The 25,539-nt window shown below is 38.5% G+C and overlaps 1 protein-coding gene across 1 annotated transcript in view; it reads right to left on the reverse strand.

Moving 5' to 3' along the window:
- The window catches only part of pdss2 (prenyl (decaprenyl) diphosphate synthase, subunit 2), a 235,382-nt gene extending 220,747 nt beyond the window's left edge, over positions 1–14,635 (reverse strand). Inside the window, exon 1 of the mRNA XM_039747880.1 lies at positions 14,070–14,635. Coding sequence (XP_039603814.1) covers positions 14,070–14,314 — 245 coding nt within the window. The 5' untranslated portion in view covers positions 14,315–14,635. The remainder of the gene's footprint in view (positions 1–14,069) is intronic.
- Between the last annotated feature and the right edge of the window lie 10,904 nt (positions 14,636–25,539).

The raw sequence follows: 25,539 nt of genomic DNA on the forward strand, positions 1-25,539 counted from the left end.
TTTTCACATCACTGTATATACATATATATACATATATATATATATATATATATATATATATATACACACACACACACACACATATATATATATACATATATATACCCCTCCATCCCCACCCTTCACCAGCTATATGTTGCCTGTATATCCAACCATTTACCTCTGATGCTGACACCTGGTAGGTTGTCGAAAGCTTAGGAATAATAAAAAATTATTTTAAGATATGTGACTCATTGTCTCCCGTTGTGGATCTCTAGCTACGTATTATATACAGTACAGTATATACAGTATAATATATACACAGTATAATATACATATATATATATACACACATATACATACATACATACATACATACATATGCACACGAACAAAAGTGCTATTGTTTCCAAATTACAGTATAGACTTTACTCATGCTTAATTATACTCAAAAGTAACTGACAGTGATATTCTTAGAAAAACAGAACAAAATGTTAATGAGTCCCAAGAATTTTAGAATAATTTTATAATGGAGTATTTAGTCAAGTATTTCCTATTAGTCATACTGCTGACATAAAGCAACTCAACTGATATTACGATAGATAGATAGATAGATAGATAGATAGATAGATAGATAGATAGATAGATAGATAGATAGATAGATAGATAGATAGATAGATAGATAGATAGGACACAATGGACTGCACATACACCTGTCCAAATTGCAAACAGTAGTTTTAACTGTACTATACTCCTTTTAACACCATTCCTCATTCACAAGGATGACCAGTCCGCCACCTGTCTTTTGCCACACCGCACTGTGTTTCTGTCTGCTCAAATAAGATGAAATTCAATCAGCATTAAAACAGTGGCAAGTCTCTATTAAATAAAAACTTCTACTGTACCTGTATGCGCCATGACCCACTATGAGAGAAGACAGTTCCTCCATCTTATTTTACAGCGATCAAACATTGCCATTACAATGGATGGCTGAATATCCAGCATATCATCCTCTTTTGTCTTTGGACAAACAACTCTTGTGGTACAGGTACACTAAGCTGTTTAGGTGCTCATGATCACAGCACAATCAGTTCATTACAGGAGTATTTAATACACTCTGCTTTTAATTTCTCAGTGTTTCTTGCATGTCAAATGTGCGTGTTCTGCTTGTCTATTGTTTTAAGAGCTTGGAGCAGATTAAGTGTGTCTGCCAAATGCATTCCAACAACTGCTAGATTAGATGTTTGTGAACTTGTTTTAAAAATTGTCTCACTGCCTTGTCTCATGTGACATTAAAGTGTCTCTTGCGAGACGTCAAATTGTCTTCCAAGAAGATCACGTCTCATCTCCCTAGTCTCTCTCCCAAGATTTTTTTTTATAATAGAGAGATTAATAACTAATAAAGTTCAGAAGCAAAAAGAAAAAAGAGAGAACATGAAGCTTCTGTAAAAAAAAGCTGGTGCTTTATGTTACTGCTGCTTTTTGTTATGTACTTTGCAAAGCCGTTGACAATAGACAAAGAAAGTATGTATCAAGATAGACCTTAAAAAGTGCAACTTTCAAATGCAGTCCATTAAATTAACCTAATGAACACATTAAATGATTTGGCAAAATGCTCACATTACAAATATAGTTGACTATAACAGGGAAAATGATATTTGACAAATGTGATCATGCCCAGATTGTGATATTAAACAAAGCAAAATGTGATAAATACTGAAAACACCATCAGTATCTTATTATTTACTACATTTTTGAACATTTTTATAAAAGTGACTTCCACTGGTATGAAAATATGTATAAGCAAAATGCTAACAGTAGACAGTTTGATAAATGATTTAATTATTTAAAATCAATGAAAAGTTTACAAGTAATGCACAAGGAAGCTGAGAGTATGTGTCCATGTGAAAGCTAATGATATTCCAGACAGATAATAAACAAACAGTCAAACTTCAGGAAAACAAGTGTGTAAACAAAAGATGGAAATACGGCTATTTAAACAGACCTTGCACACTGCACCCCGACATAAAATTACTCTTTATTTTACTATACAGTATATGTCCTCTAATACAGAGAGCCCAGCTTGGCTCCTAAGACTAAACTAGTCATTCTAATCAGTTTGTTCAGTCCTGTTCAGTTTTTCCTACACTAATGCCATTTTACTAGAACACTACTAAAAACACTGGCCGCTACAGGCTGGTAGAAAGCATACAGTCTGCATACACCAACAAACCTCAACATCCTCAGGAGCCCACACTGACTCTTCTAGTATACAGCCTCTGTGTTGGTACTCCACTCAAGCCTGTCATTCAAAGGCACCCTGAGAGTTTTGAATGTCCTCACCTCCTCTACATCGTCACCATAAATAAGAACTGGGAGCAGAGTGGACTTGACCCACCTGAAGTTTATAAATCTCTTTTGTCTTACTGATGTTAAGCTGAAGGTGGTATAATCTGAGCCATTCATCAAAGTCCTTCTCTGTTCTGTATTCACTCTTCTGTCCACAGCTGATATACTCACATATGGCTGTGTCATCAGAAAATGCCTGCAAATGACATGTATTGCATCTAAAGCTTTTAAGTGTACAGGGTACACAAGAAAAGAGCTAGTACAATTCCCTGTGGAACCACTCATGACCAGGTTGGATACACAGCTCTAATTTTAGTAAAATCATTAATAATAGCACAGGGAATCATCAAAGAGTACTCTTTTCAACTATCAATCAGTTGGCAAATTCTGTATCAACCATGAAGTCTCTGAAAGCCTTAGTTGGAAAATGTGAGGAGTTTGCTGCATTTTTAAAAAAATAATATGTAACATAAGATTTACCACAGTAGAAATAACAATAATAGAGCATATTGATTCATCTCCCACTATATCTTGTAATTTAAATTGCTTCACTAGCATAAACTTGGCTGAACTTCATATGGTAAAATAAAAATTAGAATTTAACTCTGAAACTCTATTCTTTAATCCAGTTCCATCAGGTGAGTTCAAAGAAATGTCTGACACATTAATTCATGATGTAATATATACTGTAAACTGTTTACTAGGTATTTTTCAAGTGTCTGATCAAAAAATATAATCTTGAACCCCATCCTAGATCATATTAGACCCATCGCTATTCTTACTTTCTTAAGTAAAATATTGGACAAACACCCTATACTAGATAAATACTAGTCAAGCTTTAGATCTAACTATAGTACAGAAGCTGTCTTAGTGAAAATGCTTACTAAGTTAGGGCTAAATCTTCTTCTTCTACTTTCGACTGCTCCTGTTAGGGGATGCCACAGAGGATCACCTTCTTCCATATCTTCCTGTCCTCTGTATCTTGTTCTGTTACACCCATCACCTGCATATCTTCTCTCACCACGTCCATAAACCTTCTCTTAGGCCTTTCCCTTTTTCTCTTGCCTGGCAGCTCTATCCTTAGCATCCTTCTCCCAATATACTCAGCATCTCTCCTCTGCACATGTCCAAACCAATGTAATCTCGCCTCTCTGACTTTGTCTCCCACCCATCCAACTTGAGCTGACCCTCTAATGTGCTCATTTCTAATCCTATCTATCCTTGTCACACTCAATGCAAATCTTAGCATCTTTAACTCCATCTTTAACTCTACTACCTCCAGCTCTGTCTCCTGCTTTCTAGTCAGTGCCAAGGTCTCCAACCCATATAACATAGCTGGTCCCACTACCATCCTGTAGACCTTCCCTTTCACTCTTGCTGATATCCATCTGTCACAAATCACTCCTGACATTCTTCTCCACCCATTCCAACCTGCCTGCACTCTCTTTTTCACCTCTCTTCCACAATCCCCAATACTCTGTACAGTTGATCCCAAGTATTTAAACTCATCCACCTTCGCCAACTCTACTCCCTGCATCCTCACCATTCCACTGACCTCCCTCTCATTTACACACATGTATTCTGTCTTGTTCCTACTGACCTTCATTCCTTTCCTCTCTAGAGCATATCTCCACCTCTCCAGGGTCTCCTCAACCTGCTGCCTATGATCGCTATAGATCACAATGTCATCAGCAAACATCACAGTCCACGGGGACTCCCGCCTAATCTCATCTGTCAAACTGTCTATCACCATTGCAAATAAGAAAGGGCTCAGTCGATCCCTGATGTAATCCCACCTCCACCTTGAATTCATCCGTCACTCTTACCACAGACCTCACCACTGTTACACTTCCCTCATACATATCCTATACAACTCTTACATAATACTCTGCCATTCCCGACTTCCTCTTACAATACCACAACTCCTCTCGAGGCACCTTGTCATATGCTTTCTCCAGGCCCACAAAGACACATTGTAACTCCTTCCGGCCTTCTCTATACTTCTCCATCAACACCATCAGAGCAAACATCGCATCTATGGTGCTCTTTCTTGGCAAGAAACCATACTGCTGCTCACTAATCATCACCTCACTTCTTAGCCTAGCTTCCACTACCATAACTTCATGCTGTGGCTCATCTATTTTATTCCCCTGTAGTTAGTACAGCTCTGCACATTCCCCTTATTCTTAAATATCGGCGCTAGTACACTTCTTCTCCACTCCTCAGGCATCCTCTCACTTTCCAAGATTCTATTAAACAATCTGGTTAAAAACTCCACTGCCATCTCTCCTAAACACCTCCGTGCTTCCACAGGTATGTCATCTGGACCAACGGCTTTTCCATTCTTCATCCTCTTCATAGCTGTCCTTACTTCCTCCTTGCTAATCCGTTGCGCTTCCTGATTCACTATCTCCACATCATCCAACCTCTTCTCTCTCTCGTTCTCTTCATTCCTCAGCCTCTCAAAGTACTCTTTCCATCTGCTCAACACACTCTCCTCGCTTGTGAGTACATTTCCATCTTTATCCTTTATCACCCTAACCTGCTGCACATCTTTCCCTGCTCTGTCCCTCTGTCTAGCCAATCGGTACAGGTCATTTTCTCCCTCTTTATTGTCCAGCCTCTCATACAACTCATCATACGCCTTTTCTTTAGCCTTCACTACCTCTCTCTTCACCTTGTGCCATATCTCCCTGTACTCTTGTCTACTTTCTGCATCTCTCTGACTATCCCACTTCTTCTTTGCCATCCTCTTCCTCTATATACTCTCCTGTACTTCCCCATTCCAATCACCCTTCTTGCTGTCACCCTTACTACATCTGCTGTAGTTTCCCCAACTGTCTGGTTATTCTTCACTACCACCCAGTGCCTGTCTCACCTTCTCCCTGAACTTAATCTTGCAGTCTTCCTTTTTCCACTTCAACCATTTGATCCTTGGCTCTGCCCTCACTCTCTTCCTCTTCTTGATCTCCAACGTCATCCTACAGACCACCATCCTATGCTGCTTAACTACACTTTCCCCTGCCACCACTTTGCAGTCTTCAGTCTCCTTCAGATTGACTCTTCTGCATAGGATGTAATCTACCTGTGTGCATCTTCCTCCACTCTTGTAAGTAACCCTATGCTCCTCCCTCTTCTTAAAATACGTATTCACCACAGCTATGTCCATCCTTTTGGCAAAATCCACTATCGTCTGACCTTCTTCATTCTTCTCCTTGACACCATACCTACCTATCACCTCCTTGTCTCCTCTCTTCCCTTCACCAACACGTCCTTTGAAATCCGCTCCAATCACCACTTTCTATCCCTTGGGTACACTGTTCATCACTTCATCCAACTCACTCCAAAAATCTTCTTTCTCATCCATTGCACACCCAACTTGCAGGACATATGCACTAACTAACATTCATCATCACACCTCCAATTTCCAGGGCTAAATACAGACACAAATCATGCATGAATTTTCATTCTTCTGGATTTGTGTGCAGCATGAGTGGGCCTATCTAATGTACAGTAGCTCTGAATTGGTTTGAGTCTTATCTTGATATCTGTGCATTGGAAACACATTACATTGAAAATGGCACCCCAGAATGAGCAGTTCTAGGTCTGTTCCAATTTCTGTTTTATATGCTCCCTTTGTGCCACATCATCTCAAAACACGATATAAATTACCACAGCTGTGCGGATAACACACATCCATACATCCAGAGCCCCAGATGACCCAATGCCACCAGATGGTCTGACAGATTGCCTAAACAACATTATGCAGTAGCTAAGTTGCAATTTTTTTTTAAATAAAGGGAAAACTGAAGTACTTGTTGTCGACTACAAAAAAAGTGTTGAAATTTAAAAAAAAAATGGAAATTAATAAAAAATATTTAAAAAAAATATACCACATTTGGTCTTTAATGTCTTTAGATGGAAAAAAAGCTGATACGCTCCTTTGTCTTTAGCGGTTTAGATTACTGCAATGTACTCCTAAAAGGTCTGCCAAAAACATTAAAATCGATTATAGTTGGATTAGAATGCTGCTGAAAGAATCCTAATGAAAAAAAAAAACTGATCAGACCACACCAATATTAGTGCCTTTACAATGGCTGCCTGTGTCTTTCAGAATCAATTTTAAAATACTGTTAATCATCCTCTTTAATAAAAACCCCAGGTGTCCGTGTGTGTGTCTTCTGGTGAAGTGCGCATGCGCGGGGCCACACGGCACGTGTTCAGTCTCTTCCTGTGCATTTCCTGTGTGCAGAGAGAGAGAGAGAGAGAGAGAGAGACACACACAGGTGCGTGCACGCGAGAGACAGACAGACACACAGGCCCGCCCGAGAGAAAGACACACGCACGCAAGCACACACACAGGCAGGCAGGCGCGAGAGACAGACACGCACGCACACCCGCACGAGAGACAGACACACACACGTGCACGCACGCACACGCACGCACACACACACACGCATGTATGTAGGTATGCAGGCAGGCCCGTGCGAGAGACAGACAGACAGACACGCACGCAGGCAGTCAGGCCCGCGCAAGAGACAGTCACTCATGCACGCACGCGCGAGAGACAGACACGCACGCACGAGAGACAGACACGCACGCACGCACACACGCACGAGAGACAGACACGCATGCAGTCCCGTGACACAGACAGACACGCACACACACACACACGCACGCAGACCCGTCACAGAGACAGACAGACACGCACGCACGCACGCACACGCACACCCGCGACAGAGACACACAGGCGCACGCGTGCATTGCTGCAATGTTATTTTTCTTGGTTGTTTATTAAATTACGGATTTTTCAAATGTTCATTTTTTTCCCTATGCTTAAAAAAGGTGTTTTTAGCGAGCTGGTCATGAGGCTATAGCGCAAACTTTTGCAGTGTTAGTTTTCTCTGTTGTTCAAAGTTTTCTTAGTGTTATTCAATGGTGTTACATTTAGTTTACTATTACGCTATGCATTCAATGGTATAATTAACTATATTTGTGCTTAAAATCTTAAAAAATATATATATTTACATACAGTTCATACGGTCTGGAACGGATTAATTGTATTTACATACAATCCTATGGGGGAAATTACTTCGGTTCACGACCAAATCGGGTTACAACCAGAGTTTTGGAATGAATTATGGTCGTGAACCGAGGTTCCACTGTATTACTGTCAGACAAAATTACAGGCATTTTACGGAAATACAAACCAGTGTTACTGAGAGAGAAAATTAATGGCACACAATACAGTGACACATATTACAGCCACATACAAGGTCCCTTGCCATTTAATATAGACTGTTCATACAAATGTTTATGTACTACTGTTCTAGCGCCCGTTATTGTAACGGGCTTAATGTCTTGTTTATAAGACTTTAGATAATCTTCCACCCTTCACATATCTTGGAATATTTGTTCCCATACAATCCCAGTCAGAATCTTAGATCATTAAAATTTGCTTTTCTTGCTATTCCAAGATTAAAACAAAAAAGAAGTGGTAATAGTGTCTATCCTCCAAAAATACAATAATCTTCCTATTGAGACATGTCAGGTCAGCATGGTAGAGGGGTTTAAATCACATCTTAAAATGATTAATCTGGCTTTTTGTTAAACTTGTGACTAATCACACAGTATCCCACGGCGGCCCTGTGCCACCTTCTTCTGGAAGAAACTGCCAAGGCTAATGGAAGAAAGAAGAACAATGAGGTCCTGTCCTTGATGACATCTGCACTGGCTGACTCTCTCTTTTTATGTTTTTTTTTTTCTCTTTTCTTAGATGTATGACAGAATGCAGAGGGGGGCCAAGGCGAGCTTTTGGTCGTAAAACCCCAGAAGTTTTAATTTTTTCTTTCCTTAGTATAATTAGTTTATTTGATAATTGTTTTCCTTGTTTCCAGTTACTTCAATTTGTAAAGCAATTTTAATCATACTTTGTTTTTGCAGGCACTATATACATAAATGTTGCCATTGTTATTATAGAGAATAGCACAAAGCACATCTTTCCATGTCTCTTTTTACAGCATGCAAAATTTCACTTCAAACTAAAAAGATGAAGTGCAAGACAAAATACTTCAAATTAGGATATTAATCGTTGTTTAATAACCCTACATTAAAATAGATAAAATCGATTATACAGACACAAAATGTTGCAGTGAGACGTAACACACACAGCCTTGCTGGGAAGCTGAGCACAATGGCGTCATGTGTTTGTGACAATGCACAAAACAGGGGCTACTAATTCACCCCCTGCCCTGAACCAGGCCTCCAAATGAGTTTCACTCATAAACTGCAGGATGCAAGCCATGGCAGACTTAATACATACTGCATACTGGCTGTAGGCAAAGATGACTATTAATACCTGGAAAGTCAATGCCATCAGAGTGGTCTTGCAGCTGCTAGTCTTACAGTTAACAGATTGTTCATACAGCTGACTTGGGCATGTCAATATGCCCCTATTCCTTAACAAAAAATCATTATATGTATTTCAGTATGTAAACAGAAAGTTTCAAATGTTTTTATGCAACATTAAAACACATTTTTACATGCATAATCAAAATATTTTGTGAAAAATGAAGCTTTGAATAGTTTTTCATAATATTAAGCAAGATGTCTGTTCATGAAGATTGATATTTAATAATAAATCCAAAACCATGGAATAGTTGTGGGAACAACTGTTGATTATGAAATGTTATCAAAATTTGCATCCCTACCTAAACACACTTTATATCATGGATAAGGCATAAAACGGATAAAAAAATTATTTAATTTGCACTAGTGTACCTGCTTCTCCTAGTTCTGAGCTGATAGTGGTACTGGGCATCTTGAATTTCAAAAGGAAAGTAAGCTTGATATATTTTGCTATACTCATTTTCTGCTCCTCTACTTTGCCTGTTTGTTTGTGCTTCTGCAGAAGAACTTGGAGAACACATCTAGAAACACATATAGGCCACAAAATTTCTGCTTAGGAACAAACCTGATGATATGGGATGACCACAAAAGTGCCACTATGCTCACTTTTGACAAGGTGTAAAATTTGCAGATGAAACTGCCACATCTACCACAAGCTCACCTTTTTAGTATGGTTGTCCCCTGGCCAGTTTTATTCCCTCTACACTGTTGTTTGTTTTAGTTTAATCACGTTGGTTCTATCTACACATTATGTCATTGATCATTACGAGATTTGCTTAATCAAGCACTAAGCTACAGTACGTGCTTAAAACTAAATCTTTTTTTTTTTTTACTGAAAAGTGGTCTACAATTTGAAACATTGAAACATCTTATTGTATTGCTTCACTTTTTCATAAAAGCAATGTCTGGTACTCTAAAATACACTCTTTCCCATTGACACACTAATCCAAAAGACATAAAATAACCATCTAAGACAAAATATTTGTGAACTATCTAAAATACCCAAAACGTTTACACAATACTGCATAACAATTTTTTTTCCTCTATTCTAAGACTGTGTAGAAGATAACAGGAAACGGCAAGCTGCCAACTGTGGTGCAGAAGATAGAGGGGACAAGAATGCCACTTACCCAGACGCAGCACAAAAACAAAATGTACAATAATTTGACAACTTATTTGTAGCAGTACAAAAGGGTAATTATTTGTGCTTTTTGGTGCTAATCCACCTGAGTAACGACTCTGATGTGCAGAAAGGAATGTTAAGTAAATGTTAACAATTTAAATAGTACAGGATCATATGTTAAGGAGCTGGGATTGTCACCGCTCATGTGATCTGTATGTGTGCAAACATTTAACAATTTCAACAGAGGATTTTAGATGTATTCTTTACATATTATGCTTCTGACACTGGGTTAAACCACAATATTATCATCCATCCATCCATTATCCAACCCGCTATATTTTAATACAGGGGCACGGGGGTCTGCTGGAGCCAATCCCAGCCAGCATAGGGTGCAAGGCAGGATCAAATCCCGGGCAGGGTGCCATCCCACCGCAGACAATATTATCATGCAGAGTAAAAATTTACATTTATGAAGTTTGGCAACCTCAAAAGTGTAAAGTATTCAAATTAAGACATTTAAATGGAAGGATTCAATATTCTCATCAGCTTTCCCAGCAGAAGCATATTTAACACTGCAGAATACCCTGGAGGCAGCGGGTGGTCTAGGGCAGTGTTTTTTTTATCATGACCCGACTATGTGTCTCCGTGACCCATTCTGAGAAGCATTAGATCAGGGTGCAATATTAATTGCTTTAACTGCCTGCTTCAACCCATTGCAAGACACTTCACAAACCGTATCCAACCCTTCACCATTGAATACAATGGGGGTTCACAACTAGGCTCAACCCAAAAGTTGGCAGTCACAGCCCAATGAAACTGATCGTGTCACCTGATCACTTGAAATTGTTTTCAAATAGATTGAATGAACATTATAATAAATGGGTGAGTGCTGGTTGTTTTGGATTAAAACAGTAATTTGTTTCCTGTTTTTTATGTGGCGAATATGGAGAAGACATGGCTCATAAAAACAGGATTATAAGACAGTGACAGCACAGATTGCAAGTTTACCACTAATTGCACGAATTTACTATGCTGATCCATGCCGATTATCTTAACTCTTAATCCTCTGCCATTTCTACAACATGCTATCTTTTCATGTGTTCATATATCACTGTCAAAAGTCTGTGCCAAACAAGGTCAGTTTTGCACATTGTGCAGCAAACTGTCTTCCTAGATGACGTTAAAGTTTGAGGCACCAAAACCTTTGAGAATTTTTATCATGCATGACCTTTATACACTCTATATTAAGCCTTCAAAATCTGTGCAAATGTGTTATTTCTCTCTCAGTAAAGTAGTACACTATAGGTATATGTGTGATGCACCCAGCCAAATAACTGATCATTCCAACCTGGCAGAACATTGTGCTGTCATTCCGTGTTAAGGATTTAGAATGAAATATATTACTTAATCATATGGCCTGCAAGTGCATAACTTCTGCCACATGAAAAATTTCTAATATATGGGATTTGTCTTTTTTCCAAGACCATTTTCAAATGTATTTGGTTTAGTCCAAATTAGTACTTCACATGTCTTAGCAACGTTGTCTCACAGCATCAAAGCAATGGTACTAAATTCCATCCTTGGAATCTGTATAGAGCTTACATGGTCTCCCTATGTCTGCATGTTTTTTCTTCACATAGCATACTGAAGATATGAATAATATAACATTCTCAAAACTGCTTAATCAAATACTGGGACGAAAGGGCAGGAGCTTTTCCTCTGAGCGTGAGGTGCAAACCAACCCTAAAGAGAGCAATTGCAAGGCCCACTCACAGCCCCGCTGACACTGACTCAATTTATATATTCATACGGTCTTTATTGTCATGTGTTTTGATTATGGTGAGATTGTTACTTGCATATGCAGCATCTAAAACATCGCCATTCTCTGGCACCAAGTCTACTAAAAATAACTGCCTTACCTCGAAACATCTGCCTTCCTTATCTGAAGAAACAGTTTACCACACCATCATAAGAAAACATTTTAAGTTAGGAATATTTTACAAAAACGTTGATCTTAACTAATTTGACCCCATATTAGTGGTTATCTGCATGAATGTCCTTTTTTATCTTCATCTGTGACTATAAAGTACACTCAATAATGGATGGATGAATGAAGTTCTCCATTTGTTTCTAGGTGTTTTAATTAAACAGATAATTTATTACCAACACTCAAGTGCAAAATGGCACTAAATTGGACTTTGTGTTATCCATCCATTATCCAACCCACTATATCCTAACTACTGGGTCACGGGGGTCTGCTGGAGCCAATCCCAGCCAGCACAGGGTGCAAGGCAGGAAACAAACCCCGGGCAGGGCGCCAGCCCACCACAGGGCACGCACACACACACCAATCGCCAATGCACCTAACCTGCATTTCTTTGGACTGTGGGAGGAAACCCACGCAGATACGGGGAGAACATGCAAACTCCACTCAGGGAGGACCCGGGAAGAGAACCCGGGTCTCCTTACTGTGAGGCAGCAGCACTACCCACTGCGCCACCGTGCCGCCTGACCTTGTGTTATTTGGCTGTAATTATTAACTGGCAGCTAGTAGTTAATAAAATTGACCCGGAATTGAACCATTTAAGAGTTAAGAAATTAAATGTTTAAATTAATGTTTAAACGTTTTGCAGCTACAGAGTCGTGGTTTTGAAAACTACCAATGCACTTTACACATTTTACAAAGTCTGCTTGAGATTTCTTCTTTCATCTCAAAGATGCTCTATTGTAGGAATAAAGCTGGACAGTTTAACATCTGTGGCAGAGCGACGGGCATTGAGCAAACTCCTGTCAATCATGAAGAATCCACTGCATCTACTGAACAGTGTCATCTCCAGACAGAGGAGTAGCTTCAGTGACAGACTGAGGAGATCGTTCCTTACCCACACTATGCGACTCTTCAATTCCACCCGGGGGAGTAAATACTTACATTACTCAAAGTTATTGTCTGCTTTTACATGCATTTTTATTACTATTTAATTTAATATTGTTTTTTATATCAGTATACTGCTGCTGGATTATATGAATTTCTTGGGATTAATAAAGTATCTATCTATCTATTCATGTTAGATTAGCTAAATAGCTACATGTACATAATTTTTTTTTCTATGTAACATTCTTTTTTGAGTGTCTAGACAGCTGGGAGCCCATTCAACCACCACCGATGTCACATTGCCCACGCGGATGCTGCACAGCAGCCATTTTTTCACCAGTACATTCACCACACATTAGCTATTAGGTGGTGAAGACACGAGCAGGATCTGCCAGTTTGAGACAGGAGATGATTAAGGGGCTAAAATGGGCAAGGCCATGATGGACACTTTTGCCAAGACATCAGGAGACACCCAAATTTTTTCCAAAGATGCTCAGGGATCTTTTATGACCACAGACATTCCTGACCTCAGTTTTACACATCATCAGAAAGATGGTATCGTTTTTACAGCAGTGTCCCTGTCACTGTATCAGGGTATTTGGATCCACACACGAACCACAGGGCATGTACCCTTGCTGGCCTCACTTTCAGCTCCTCCAGCAGCGACCCACGCTTTCTCTAGTCGGTCTCCATTCAAAGCAGTGACCAGGGCCAGATATGCTTAGCTTCAGGTGGATTACCTGTTCTAAAGTGCTGGTGGCATGGTGGCTAAATTGGTCAGGTATGACTGAGTGTCTGCATCACTATGCCCTGTGAAGTATTGGCAGCTGACACAGCTTACAAGCAATATTGTCCGGAATTGCACCAGCCTCCCAACAAACTGTACTGGTAAAACAGTTTTAGGAAACGGGTTGACTCATCGATCTCCACGACCATAACAGTTTTTTCATTACAAAAAAAAAAAAAACAGGCTCTTCTTAGTATGACTCTAGATGGAGGAAACTCTGCAGGTATATATTTTGAAATGCTCTCTTTCAGACAGTCAATTATCATACACAACCCATTGAACCATTTCGGGATTTTGCTGTCCAGAAATTAATGAATGTACACACAAGATCTCCACGAAGAACTTTGTCAATGGAAAACTACTGTATACTCCTGCTACGCTGCAAACTTCTTTAGAAGAAAAATCCAATCAAACTATATTCAGTATAGCCCCTTTCACAGAGTACGCCGCTTTGTAACCGTGTTCCAGGATTGAGAACAGCAGCCGATGCTCTTTATTTAGTTCTGCAATTTCTATCGAGAAAAAATCAAAGAAAATAGTCGATGTCTTACCTGGCGGTGTTGATTAGCGGGTGTCTCGTGCCCACCAGCTTTCTGACGTGCAGAGCGACGTTGCTGAGCTCATCGCTGAGCAGACAGCGGAGGCTCATGAAGGAGGTGGGGTAGCCCACGATCTTCTCAGCATCCGACACTACTTTAGTCCAGTTAGAAGGCGAGGGAGTGGAGAAAAGGTTTAGTCTCCTGACACATCTTCCTATTAAACGATCGCATACCTTCTTTCCAAACAACAAAGTCATTTTTATCCAATATTTCTGTTTAATTTAGTTAGTCGTTCTTTTTTCGTGTTCGTCCCTTCAATAAAATTCAGTTTGTAACTTAAAAAGTTTAAAGTTGCACACCTATTCCACTTCACGGTATATAAAAGACAGGTCGTGTGTTTTTCATTTCACAAATATTCCGTATTGAATCCTCGTTAGTTCCGTTTTTCAGGTATTACATTTATTTCTAACTTAGCAGAGCTCAACTTCCTACTTTTACTTTTTTGAACAGTCCTCTACGACTGGCAGTTCCCAACGTTACCGAAAGCCACTGCCATATTGAGCGAATTGAAATCCGGCAGGTCGCAAATTCCTTTCGCTAAACTTTAACCCTCTGATCGCCGACGCTGAGCCACTTCGTGTAGGGCAGACGCGCCTATTTCACCAACTCAAATAACAGGGATTTTTTTAGATTACTGACATAAACCAGAAAAGCGTCCCCGAGGACAGTAGAAAGGCAAGATGATGGTTCCGCTAGTCTATTATAATCATTCCATGTTATTCCTTGAGAATGCTGAGCCGCTGTCTTTTGCGCACGCTGGGCTCTGCTTGGGCTGCAAATTACACACGGAAAACGTTTTAGGTGTCCATCTAACAGGGCGATAAAATGCAAAGGTGAACTTCGGCACTCTCTGATGGCTTTTACAAAACAGATGGTACTTCATGGACAGCATGAAAAGATGAAATGACAAAGCAAATTCTGAAAACGACTGGAAATTAAATGCAATGTACATTCTCAAGGCAGTGTTTATCTCTTCCGAAAAAAAATCGTTGATCGAGCTTGCAATTCGTGACACATTCAGTCCGCTCATAATGTCAGCTTATCCTTATTTGTCCACATTTCCATTGTTGAGTTATTATACACTACAAGGTATTATTCACTGGCAACATACGCTGCATACAGTATGTTAATGCAGAAACCCTTCATGGTACTGTGCAATTGTTCAGGACACAGTTTACAATATTCTGAATTAATAAATAATACGTGAACATGCTATTTCCAAATTGACATTCATTATGCCATTAGGACATTAATGGTCATTTTTACAGTATGCACTGAAGTTTAATTCAATCAAGCCAGTGGTTAGACTAAATATATTATCCTGTAATCCGTATTTTGCATAGCAAATGTCATGGAGAGGATCCACAGCACTTTATGTGTAACAGTGCAACATACCTTTAACAGCAATAAACCACATACAGTCATGTAAATAAGTAAGTACTCGCCGTGGAAATTGTTAATGTTTTCAACATTTTGGAACAGGCAAACAGCAAAGCTTCACGCAAGCAGTGCCTACAAATAAAGTGTATATACTTGAATAAAACTCAAAGAAAATTCACCTTTTCAATCATGTTATTCAACAAAGATATCAATAGATCTAATAGAGAAAAGGTAAGGGCACCTTTGGCCAGCCCCTGAAGCTGGTATTAACCCCCTTTAGCAGAAATTACTTCTTGTAAGCTTTTTGGATAACTGCCCACCCGTCTCTGACATCAACTCAGTGAAATTTTGGACCACTCCTCCATACAAAGTGCCTTTAGTTGCAAGATGTCTGTGGGGTTTCTTTGATTTACTGCCCATTTCAAGTCTCCCCACAACATTTCAGTGGAATTCAAATTAGGGCTTTGATTAGGTCAATACATAACATTGTTTTTCCTTTTTGAGTTATTAGTTTTAAAATGACAGGCTCTAATCATTGGCAGCTAATTCTAAGTTCATGGATTCGAAGTGGTGATAAATGTTGGTATGTACTTACATTTTCAACATGACAAATCAGCATTTTTGTTATTTTAAATTATGAGAATGAAGACATCATGTCAAATTCATATGTCATTTATTCAGACATATTACCTTTATATGTAGGCACAATTTGCAAGATCTAATACTGTATCTGCCTGTTTAACAGTCAACAATTTCCACTCTTTCACATGACTGTGTCTTTTTAACTTAAATATACTGTAGTCAAATTAGTAGAATTGCTCAGGTTCACACAGTAAACTATGTCTTCTTTCATATGTTGTGAAATTTGGTTCATAATAATAATTCTTTACATTTAGCACTGTAAAAATTAAATCTAAGCAAGTGAAAAGTATTTATATCATGACATTAAATCTTGTTTTCCTTATTGTAAGAATTATTGACTTACCAAAAAATTTGCATTTGCGATTTTTACGCTTTCTTCAAGAAATCTTGTCAAGTAAATTTTGCTTACACCACTGGTAGATATTTTTGCTAAATAAAAGCAAAACAACTCCTGTTTAAAGTTTTTTTTTTTTTTTTGTCTAGCTTTTTTACAGTGTAGCGATTTTCTCACTACGTGGAGCTTGAGCCAATTCCAGCAACTTTGGATACAAAGCAGGAATCAACACTGGATTATGTGCCATGCAGCATAAAGGAGATTCTGCAAATCCCTTTCTTTAACCTAAATAAACAAAGTTTTCAGCCACTGTTTTTAAATAGTTCATTTTCTAAATATGTGTTTGATCTTCAATATCACACCATAAATGGCTCGAGGCAAAAAGACTGTTTTGCCCAGTCTCTAGAGAACAGTATTATTATTTTTTTAACTGTATTTCAGTAAAGGGAAATATTTCACTTTACATAACAGAATATGAGATAACAAGAAATAATCATTTATTCAATGTTATTGCTTTTCAAATCAATATTTTTTTATCCACATACTCTTGTTTTTGAACAGTAGTTTCAAGGTTTCCCAACAGCAAACTGTCTTTCAGGTATGGCTGTATCACAGTTGTTAGTCCAGTCCTCCTATGCATTAGTAGCAATCTCATTTATCATTTCTGAGATCTGTGTGAAGTTTTCATATATCATACAAAACAGTCTATACTAAATAAAGAAGGTTCCAGTCATTTATTCAAGTACGGCTAGCACACTTACTCATATGCTGCAAATCTGCAGGCTTGTCTTGCATTGATTGCAACATTTTTCTAGTATTTGAATAGCCTAAAAACACTGTCACTAGCATTCCTGATCTGGATTTGAGAGTGACATGGTCAAAAGGGAGGCAGCTGCCTAGAGAAGGCAACCATAAAAGCAGCTCCTGGGAGTGTAGAAGGAGGAAAGCGTGATTAGAGCACTTATATCAAGCATGTCAGTGGCATCTCTTGGCTGCTAAAGTCTGTTTGACCAGCAAGCCTTGGGTTGGATCGGCTCATGGAGCTGAGGAAAGCGCAGTAGATGTTGCCACTGACACCAGGTGAGGCATATGCTGTAAATGCAGGCACAGAACTGAGGTAGTTGAGAAAGTGTGGAGCCACAAAACATCAGAGCAAAGTTGTAGAGCAGCCAAAAAAGGAGACAACGGGTTAAGCTATGAAGAAACAGCAATCCTTTTAAATGCCATCTACTGTCAAAGTCTTCAAAGCGCTATAATTATTCCCTCTATCCCCAGGGGCATTATAATATTTAAATGAATCATAAATGCTGAAACAATACATCACCCCTTCATCCATTATTCCTTTAACCTGCTTATTTTTGACTCCATCAAGCCAGAACCTATCCCTACATCATGAGTGCCAGATGAAAACAACCATTGATGGGACAGACCATGTTCACCCATACTTGACTCAGTTTAGTGTCAGAGGTCAACCTTTAGTTTATGATAGGAAAGACATTTCAAACACAATGGCTGCCTGGGATTTCAATCTGTGAGACATCAACTCTAACCCCTATGCCACTACAGCACACGACATATCTTAAATTTCAAGTCACGAAAACAGAGTTTGCTAATATTTATTAAGTAAACATCATAAAAAATAACCCTATTTGCCTATAAATCAAATATTAGTTTGCATGGGAGAATTGTATACTTAAAGACCTACTTTGCCTTTATGATTCTGGAGGATTTTTGCTTGTATAGCTCTCTTCTTTTTAGGCTCTATCATAGAATTTCTATGGGATTTAGGTGTAGACATTTGACTTGGAGACAACATTATAACGAAACTATCCTAGGTCTATTATTCTGTCAAAGATTAGCCAAAATGACAGAGTAATATGCTATCAGGAAGATGAATGTGTATTTTTCACTTGAATGCTCTTGTATAGGTTCCAAAATCAGGTGAGGCAGCAAAACAACCCTAAGGCACGACCTTCCTATCAACACCATGCCTGTAGGAAGTGCATATTATAAAGGCAGAGTTTGGTATTTCATTCTTCTCAGTTCCAAAAAAAGCATTAGGCAATCTTTCCTGATGGAGAACTCATTGGCTTTGACATTTATCATAATTAGAAGATTGTGGATCTCTAAGTGTAACCTTGAGATTCCTGATGGAATGTCTCATTCTGTCCACTCCCTTTGCTATGAATCTCATAAATTGCCTAGATTATTAATAGCAATTATGACATATTCAAATAAAGCTTTTTTGGCCATTTTGCACAACTGATGGATTTTTATTTTCCAGTATATGATTATTTGGGCAACTTTCCTTTATCTTCCTTATTCTCAATTCTCCTGTACATTTTGTGCCTTTTGACACATTTGTGCCTTATAGTTTTTGTCTTATTCCTTTGTTCTATTTACCTTGTCACACACATGTGAAAGGGAGGCAGCTAATGGGCCTGAATAGTGATAAATCCATGCCAGACCAGGGTGGGGGTGAGGTGCACTGACTTTCCCTCTCAATCCTCTGCAGACCATTCACAGGAAATCCCACCAGGTTCCGGCGCCTATGATGACATCAGTTCCAGTTTCTGATCCTACAATGATGTCACTTGTGTTTCAGACTCCTATGATGATGTCACTTCCGGTTCCAGCATATATGATAATGTCACATCCTGTCCTGGGCTTTAAAGCCACCATCTTTGCATCTCTGAATCAGTTCTGTCTTGGACTTTGTAACAGTCACAGCTCTTGAACATTTACCCATTTGCAGCTAGGGCATATTATATGAGTGACCGCCCCAAACCTTTGATGTCTGCTGTGTATTCTTGTTAAAGTTGCGTAGTCAGCAGGACGGAAGGCTCCCAGAAGAAATTGGAGCAGGACCTGAAGTCTAACCAGGTGGGAGAATACCAGGGCAGAGTTTCCGAGTGGGTTATGCTCTCTTGGAGGAGATACTGTAGCTGTTCCCCACACTAAGGTCAAGACCTTAGCTAAATGTGGAGCATTCCCAGACCAGCAGGTGAGGAGATTAAAAAACTGGCTATTCGACCCAGAGCGGTCCACCAAGGACCAAGCTTAAATTTATTATTATTTCATATACTGTTATTTTTTTTCAATAACTACCTGCTGCATTAGACTGTATTTTTTTACTAAACAATACTGCTGTTGTACTTTGTTAACAATAACATTAAGACTCCAACCTAAAGATGGGCAGATCAGGCAGCCCACTGCCAGAAGAATCCTTTTCGTAGTTATGATGTACTGATGGTGCCTGGAGAGAGCAAGATAAAGAACAAATAGTATGTCATATAACATATATAATTTCTAATCTTGATTGTACTCTTTTTTTTTTAAAGAATGCTATAGTGTTTTAGTGACATAATAAAGATGAAACCAGTCCGTTTCAAACACTATTAGAGTACATTAGAACATAAAATAACATAACATTATCTAACCTGGTTAAGGCAGTTCAGGATCACAGGAAGCTATAGCCATCCAGTAGCATTGAGTCCATAGCATGCATCAGCACAGAATGGGCAGCAAGTTCATCGCTGGGCCTAAAACAGAAAATCAAACCCGAAAATCAGTCAACATCCATGGACAGTGCCAATACGTCTTTTCTAATTGCTTTTGTTAATTTGTTCATGGTACACCATACTTAAGCTAACAAGCTTGTAGTAATCAGCAGGAGCCCATTTTGCTTTTTCATATACTGTGGAATTGGCTATGGTCCACTCTTTTTGGATTTCCCTGATATGGTTGGTTTACTGTTCACAGTCGCTTTAGCACTTGATTGATCTTAGTGTTTTTCAGTAGTTCTTTGCCAATATTTTGCCAATATTTTCCATAGCTATAGAAATGCTGCTGATCTTCCCAACATTTCAGAAAAATATAGATTGAGCATATTTTGGTTTCCTTTTTTTGTTTACCCCCTCTTGCTGGTTTTAATATACACATCTGCCTTGACTACTCCCTTACTGCTTAAATGCTAACTGACCTCTTGGGGCTGACATTAGTATTATTCTTCTTTTGATATAGTAGGAAAAGATTGTAGACAGTAGATTATTCTGTCTGACTTTTGCCATTTTTAGCTCTGCTTTCAATCAGGTCTTCAATAGTCATGGCAGCTAGCTCTCTCGACATCAGTCTTCTGCAGAATATGAGTACTGGGGCAGTTCAGCCCTTTTTCATGTTTTATAATACAATGCATGATGTAACATTCAGCTATATTCAGGGAGTTTGTGTTCTAAATTTTAAAATTGTTGTAGTTCATGAAAGAATTAGTGATCACATTATTGTGCATTAAATATCTGTATGGCTGTGAGTCATATTAACATAGAACAAAAATAACAAAATGTAATTACATGGACTAGTAGACTACATTTAATACATACTTTTTGACAGTACTTTATAATGTATTTTAAAAAAGACCCCCAGATAGGCTTCTCATGGCTAAATAACTTTAAAGACAGCACATTCCAATTTATGCAATGTAAAAATGGCATTGACTGATGTCCTATTCATGGTTGTTGTTGGTCGTGGAAGGTCTGTGACTAACTGGAAAGTTAAAATCTCTGTTGAAGAGTCAAGGTAGAATTGTTTGCTGTTTAAAACTATGATGGAGAGCAGATATGGAGCTTTGCAGATAAATTACAGTATAGTGGCAGAGAAATACTAAATCATTATAATGTGCAGATGATGCAGCCGTGAGATATTTTTTTAGTGTAACATAAATACATACTGTATTTATATGCTTACAGAGTGATGCTTACATTCATTTCTAGGTAAATTAATGTACCTCAAACAGAAGGAGAGGTGAGCTGCTGCAGCAGATGTTCACACCTCTACTGGCATTTGACTGACTTGTACTTGTTTTGTTGTCAGGAAAGACTGGAAAATTTAGAAAACATGCAGGTTGGAGTCATTTCTATCAGTAAGCTAATCTGTAAGTGAGGTTGCACAGAATGTTTCTTTTGTGTTTGCAAATTTGTCAATTGTTTTCAATCTTCCAGACTTTGTATAGCCTTCTGTATTTGAGATCTCAACAAACACTGAACTCCCATCCACACATCCATTATCCAGCCCGCTATATCCTAACTACAGGGTCACGGGGGTCTGCTGGAGCCAACCCCAGCCAACACAGGGCGCAAGGCAGGAAACAAACCCCAGGCAGGGCTCCAGCCCACTACAGGACACACTACAGGACACACACACACACACACCAAGCACACACTAGGGACAAATTAGAATCACCAATGCACTTAACTTGCATGTCTTTGTACTGCAGGAGGAAACCCACACAGACACAGGGAGAACATGCAAACTCCATGCAGGGAGGACCCGGGAAGTGAACCCGGGTCTCCTAACTGCGAGGCAGCAGCGCTACCACTGCGCTACCATGCCCCCCAACATTGAACTCTTCCAATAAATGTTCTTTAAGAATTAGTGTGCCAAATTTCACCCAGATCAATAAACTTGGAGCCAAGATGACCACAAAGACAGACAGATGTACAAACAGAGTTGTCACAGTAGGTGCTTTTCACTGAGAAGGCACCAAAAAGAGGAGGCCTGTTCTTGTTCAGTGTCCATGTGGACTTTCTCCAGGTATTCCTATTATTTCTCATATTTCAAAGGCATATATTAACTACTTAACAAGTGAAAAAAGCATACATCTACAACCAACAGTGAAGAGGGCCAACTTAATTTAACAAAGTTAACTTTAGCATCAATACAACAGAAAATTACAAGGTTCCAAAAGCAGAACTAAGAAGAAAGCTTTTGAGTTTGTAGCTCATCAGTGGTGCTCCCATATTTGTGACTTGCTCCATGATTTTTGAGTGGGATCCTACTGAAGCATTCACCTATTTTCTTTAATGTATAAAAGATACTGTGAAACAATATATTTGCTACATAAGAAATTTTCTTGGTTCTTCTAAATATGCAAAAACAATTATAAAATTATATTTGAAGGGTATTTATAATAGTAGTGTTGCTTTAATATTCATTTTAGAATAAAGAATAAGATCACAATTATAGTTATTTATCATAAACCATTGCATATTTTTTGTTTGTTCATAGTTTTTTTTAACAACATCCCAAAGCCTTGAATGGTTCTGCTATGCAGGAATCTGGTGAGCCATAGGGACAAAATGGGATACAGAAGGAATGGGTAGTGGAGGTGTAAACCAGAAAAATGACAAACAGCGTGACAAAGCTAAAATGAAACCAAAATTCAGAGTGAAAACATATTTTAAACAGAAATTCAAAACAGAGAGTACACATGAAAGTTTTCTGAACAAATATCTACACTCTTGGATACGATATGCAGCACAAATCTGGCTTAATAAGAACCACATTAATGACATTACACAGCTTAACATATGGGTACCGTGACCACAAAATAGTGGTGCTCAGTAAAATTAAAAAAGGTGTTGGAGGAAAAACAAAAATATGATGAAGATAAACGAAACAATAAAAGGAAACAATCAACAAATGAATACAACAAAAACAGGGCTAAAAACAGTATGCCTTTAAGAGCTGAGTAAAATGATAGTGAGTAGAGCAAAAAGTTCTTAAGCAAAAGAGAAAATGAGTAATCAAACCAGAATGCTAATAAAGTGGGGTTGAAGATGTAATGTTAGTATTCCACAGCTCTGTATTGTAATAAAAAGGTTCAGAAATGAATCCAATGATATAATAATATGTCTGTATATGTACATGCATTTTCAGCTAACTGGTCACGCAAAATGATACCTGTATGAGTCCACATGCATATGTGCCATTTGTGATGAGTGTGCTTCTTATCTAGGGCTGGTTTTTGCATTGTGTATGATTTTGGCTGGATAGGCCTCAGCAGCCTGTGATCCTGTGTAAGAATAAGAAGGTTTAGAAAACTGATGGATATGTACGATAAGTAAAGGCTTAGATGTTAATAATTTGTTTTGTAATTCCCGGTTGCAATTCTTTTGTGTTTTTTTATATAAACATTAGGGTTCACAAAAAAAAAGAATAGAAAAATAAAAATGCCTAAATTTAACATAAAATGTGAACAACTTTTAGGAATGCTTTTAGGGCACCAAGGGAAAGTTGACTATAATGTTAGGGGCACAAACAATTGAAAATTACAAGCAATAAAAGGAAATATGGTAACTAATAAGATCAATACAAGCAAAAAAGCAAAATGTTTATGTTTATTAAGAGGAAGTGTACAATACAAATGTAATGCAGACAAAGGTAGATGACATCATCTATAAGGGCAGAGGTGAAGATGATATATCATTGTGCGTAATGCTCGGTTGCGTCAAATGTAAGCTGTTTTTTACACTTATAGTGCTTGTTGTGCCTCCTTCTTCTAACTGTTATTGACTGGTTAGTTCAAGTGAATCATGCTGGATTTCAGATTTAAGATGAAGCTTCCACAGCAGACAGACTCAAGGTTAAAAATGTAAGTTGTGCAGAATCATGGGCTTATCACTAGCCATGCTGTGTGCCCTTCATTGCAACCACTGAATGGAATTGGGAAGATGTCACTGCTAATAGTTATGTTTTGATGCATTTTAAATTACATGCATTATAAGAAATCCCTAAAATAAAACAGGTAACATGTTTACTAATCAATGCACGTTTGCATGCTTTTTCACCCCACCACTTTAATTCTAAATTCCTGCTAATTTGAAATAGTGCTTGCTAAATTACATTTCCTTTCCAGTTTGGTTTGGCACTCTTTCGTAGTCCAGGGTGATGTCTGCTTTTTCCCTTGTTGCTGCTGGGATTTGCTCTGGCTGGACATGACCCTTAATCAGGAAAAGATGGGTTAAGGCAGAAGATGAATGGATTATCTGTTTTGGGTTCACAACATACAATTAGACTAATATTACATACAACACTTGCGGATTTGCATTGCCCTTGAATCTTCTTTAAAGTCTTTAATAAATGGTGTGCGTGTATACAGATGTTAAGCATCTGCTTTAATTTCACGTTGTAAAGCCATTTTCACAAAATCTTATACTTCAAATGTAAGTCTGCTGCGAGAGGCCAAGTAATGTAGCTGTGAATGTTTTCTGAAATTCCCACTAGATTCCCCAAATCATTAAATCAGACTTTCCATTCCTGTGTTGTGGTTGTAGCAACATTTTAACACTTTCAGTCAGTTTCATGAAAAACTATCAGCCGAGTGTATGTACTTTTAACAGAAGGCTCAAAGAGATTTTCATTAGGTGGCCCTTAAGTCCAGCCATCTATTATCTGACCTGCTTAATCCCGAGGTGTCAGCCATTGCACGGCCACACTCGGGTCCCGATCCGGGTGGTTCGCTTGTGGTGCATGCGACAATACACTATAATCAGCACATGCTCCCAACCCCTCACTTCTCCACATTAGTCCTGTGCAGGGATTGTGGGGTGGACCTAAAGAACCTATCACAGGCTCAGGACTCGTCAATTTAATCTGCCTAACGTGTTCCCATTAGAGTGGCTGATTAGTTTTAGGATTTTTGCACTTTTTTTGTTGATATTTTATCATTATTTTCGTTCTTGTGCATGATTTTGTTTGTTGCCTCGGGTCATTAAAAGGTATAATGACATGCATAGGTCATATTTATATATCCATGGTGATGTAGGTGTGACTTTTTTGTGGCCATCTCAGTTAAGATGGCATATGACATTCATTAATCTCTGACATTGTGTGAAAATAAAGGAATGACTCTTCAGTGAAAGAAAGTTAGTTTGTATTAGCAAATTAAATTTCCATGTTGTTTCAGATTTTCTTTTTCCTTTGTCCATAATAGATTATGAAATATTGTCAGGTCCTTTTGCTTTGGTCACTGATCAAAGTTTATGACTTCTGGCTGCTTGAATTTTCTGTTAGTCGTTATATTTAATCCTCATTATTGTAGAAACTCCTGCTTAGAGTTCTTCTCTCTCCCCCAATTTGTACAATCAGAGAAAACCAATTAGACTTCTCACATTGCTCATGAATTACAAATAACAGGGCAGGACACTGGTGGAAGTGTTACCTCACCAAGCCAGCGTTCTGGATTTGAATCCTGCGCCCTGGCATTCTCTCTGCGGAGTCTGTATGTTC

Source organism: Polypterus senegalus, chromosome 3, assembly GCF_016835505.1.
Source record: "Polypterus senegalus isolate Bchr_013 chromosome 3, ASM1683550v1, whole genome shotgun sequence".
NCBI lineage: Eukaryota > Metazoa > Chordata > Cladistia > Polypteriformes > Polypteridae > Polypterus > Polypterus senegalus.